The sequence below is a fragment of the Malaclemys terrapin genome, chromosome 23 (genome assembly GCF_027887155.1).
Source record: "Malaclemys terrapin pileata isolate rMalTer1 chromosome 23, rMalTer1.hap1, whole genome shotgun sequence".
Classification (NCBI taxonomy): Eukaryota; Metazoa; Chordata; order Testudines; family Emydidae; genus Malaclemys; species Malaclemys terrapin.
Window position 1 is genome coordinate 992,643 of NC_071527.1, and position 3,332 is coordinate 995,974.

At 56.8% G+C, this 3,332-nt stretch overlaps 1 protein-coding gene across 1 annotated transcript; it reads left to right on the forward strand.

The window, feature by feature from the left end:
* Positions 1-301: 301 nt before the first annotated feature.
* On the forward strand, positions 302-3,332 carry ANKRD33 (ankyrin repeat domain 33). The gene is made up of 3 exons (XM_054013124.1): positions 302-431; positions 1,209-1,349; positions 2,554-3,332. The coding sequence occupies exons 1-3, from the start codon at positions 311-313 to the stop codon at positions 3,330-3,332; spliced, it is 1,041 nt and encodes a 346-aa protein (XP_053869099.1). The 5' UTR covers positions 302-310.

Sequence of the window (3,332 nt, forward strand, 5' to 3'; positions counted from 1 at the left end):
AGCACTGGCGGCGGGAGATGGGGATTAGACACACCAGTCCGGCACAGCCCGGAGGCAGACTGGATGGACCCTTGGTCTGCCCCTTTACCTCGGATCCTGTTGGTTCTCAGCACCAGAGCCCAGCCCTGTAACTTCTCTCGTGCTACAAACCATTTTCCCAGCATGCACTTTGGCAGCACGGGAGAGGGTAGGTGAGGCTCTGCAAGAGGGGCAAGTGCCATGCCGGGGTGGGCGGGGCGGGGGTACGGAGGGGAAGACGCTGGCGTTCACTGACACACTGGTTCTGAATGTTCCTCCCCAGAACGGGCTCATGGTGGCCTGCTTCAAGGGCTTTGTGGACATCGTGACCCTGCTGAGCAAATGCCCCTACATAGACATCAATCACCAGGATAACGACGGGAACACGGCCCTCATGATCGCTGCTCAAGCAGGTAGGAGCTGGGGTGTGCCGGTGCTGGAGCTGCACACAGGAGCTCCCCAGAGTACAAGGGCATGGAACGCTCACTGAAATTAGAGGGCAGTCAAACAGGCAATGTCCAGTTATCCTGCAGCAGTGAGTTCCACAGGTTATTACAAAGGCAGGCCTCTTTACAATAGCAGTTTTAAAACCATTAAGTCATTTAATTCCAAAGTTATGGTTCCTATAACAATGTCCCCTTGGGCTCAGAGCAGCCCCTGCCTGAGCGGTGCTGTATGTTGGACCAGATCCTGAGCTGCTGTCAATGACCAGAGCTCCACAGAAGTCAGTGAAGCTACAGTGATTGACACTGACTGAGGATCTGGCCCATTACGTTGCACATTTAGGGCCTGATTCGCCTCTCCTGAAGCCAGAATAATTCTACTAACTTCAGCTTGGCTACTCCCAATCTGCACCCCAGTACGGGGGGAAGAGAAGCAGGATCTTACTAAGGTAAATGGGAGGAAAACGTGACCCAGGTTTCACCCAGCTGTAGGAAGCTGCACGCTTGGATTCTTTCCTGGTTTGCCTGCAGAGGGGCTGATGCATTTCATTTCCTAGGATTTTAAAAAGTCAAACACGTGCATGATCACTCTGGTTCACTCCCCTGTAAGCACCGCCCTGGGGCCTTCATGGACACCGCCCCAGTCACACTGCTAATGCACGCAGCCTTCAGCGAGTGGGCGCTAAATACTCATTTCTTGTTATGTTCTGCAATTCTAATGCAGCTTCTCTCTCCCTGCCTGTCAAGGACACATCACGGTAGTTAACTATCTCCTGAACTACTACCCCATGGTGGAGATCGAGAAGCGGGACGTGCGGGGCCTGACGGCGCTCATGAAGGCGGCAGTGCAGGGGCGGAAGGAGTGCGTCACCGCACTGCTCCTGGCAGGTGTGTGGCTTTCTCGGGTGTCTCAGGGAATTGCTGCGCAAGGGCCGAGCTTAGGGGAAAAGAGTTTTTTGACTCATTTGAAAATCCCAGTAAAGATGAGGCCATTTAACATGCGTTAGCTCAGCCCCCCACGTAGGGGTAACCTTGGCCGGCTCACTCACGTTAAAACTGACAACTGCCTCGGCTGCCGTAGGATTTCCGCCTGGGTCAAATACACTTGTTTCCTCGGCTACATCTTCGCAGCCAGAAGGTGTGTTCACATGGATCGCTCTCGCCGTGTGAAATCTGAGTGAGACAAGACGCTGACTGACCTCAACGTAGCCAGTCAAGGTTATTCCCAGGGCAGGTGCACAGGGTTGACCTCAACTAGCTATTTAGGTTACGTGTACACCAAAAACCCCCTGCGGCCGTGAGTGTCAGAGCCTGGCTGTACTGACTTGGGCTCAAGCTACGGGGCTAAATCAACAGTGTAGCTGTTCAGGTTCAGGCTGGAGCCCGGGCTCTGAAACCCACGGCGTGGGGTGGGGCTCAGCGCCCGAGCGAGGACAGCCACGCTGCTTTTGGACAGGTACACGAGTGAGCAAGCTTTAGCCTACGTACCAATAGCACGGAAGCTTGGACCTTGATTCTGCTCGCAGAGTGTGCTGCCCCAGCTTCAGACCCATCGGGACCTGCGCTAGCTAGCTTACCGCTAACGTGGGTCCGTCTACACTCGCTGCAATCACACCTTCAACTGCAGCGTAGACGGGCCCACGACCTCTTCCCGGGTGCTCGTTCAACGCAGGGAACACAAGTGACGGGTTAGATCCGAGCCCTGGGGCCCAGCAGTGCCTTGCTCCTTGTTCTCTGCTGCCATCCAGTGCTCATTCAATGCTCCATCAGCAGATCTCAAAGCACTTTACAAAGCTGGCCCGTCTCATTAACCCTAATTTTACAGATGGGGAAACTGAGGCAGAGTGGTGCCGCGACTTGCCCGTCGTTGCTCAGCAGGCCAGCGGCCAAGCTAGGAGCGTAGCCCAGCCTGTCCGCTAGATCACACTGCCTCCTTCAATTTTGTTCTAAAACCGTTTTCCCATCCACAAAGTCTGTGATGAGGCCGTTTGGAACAGGCCTGCTCTCGTGCCTTGACCCAAGCCACTTGCAGCTACGCAACCAAGGGGTTCGCTTTTATAACGGGCCCTTTCTTTACCCCCGGTGGTCTCAGGGGCTGACCTGACAGCGGTGGATCCGGTCCGGAGGAAGACAGCCCGGGAGTGGGCAGGTCTGACTGGGCGCTTCGAGACCATTGTGCAGATCCGGAGCATCCTGCAGCGGCCCCGAGCCGAGCAGTTCAGTGACCAGTACCAGCCCGAGTGGCCGGCACTGCCCGAGTTGGTGGCCAAGGCACTGGCCACTAAATCCAGGTGCAAGAGGCTGTTGGATAAGATCTGCTCCACCTTCAGCATCAACCTCCCGCATGACCCCGAGGCGGACGGGGTGATGGACCACATGGTCCGGATGACCACATGCCTGGCCAGCCCCTTTGTGGCTACGGCGTGCCAAACCATCTGCCCCGGGAGCCCCCCCGAGGTGGGCAAGCAGAGGCTGTCAGTGCCGGAGATCCTCAAGGAGTACACGCCAGATCCTGATGCCAAGTCCGAGCTCGACTCGTCCTCCTGCAACGGCCAGGCTGTGTCAGAGACCCGCGTCCTGGTCCCGTACCGGAGCCCCTCCGGCATGCTGAGCCTCCTCCCCCTGCGGCTACTGCGCAGGAACAGCGTCGTCCCCGGGGGCCACATCCCCAAAATCAAACTGGTCAAGGCCACCTTCCCCCCGGCCTGCCAGGAGAAGCTGCCGCGGTCGCGGAAAAACAAGAACACGCTGGAGCTGCCCAAGTGGAAGTACAAGGAACTGAAGGAGGAGAAGAAGAAAGCGGCTGAGGCGGAGGAGAAGCAGAAGGAGACGACGATGAAAACGAAGACGAGCAAAGGGAAGAAGTCATAG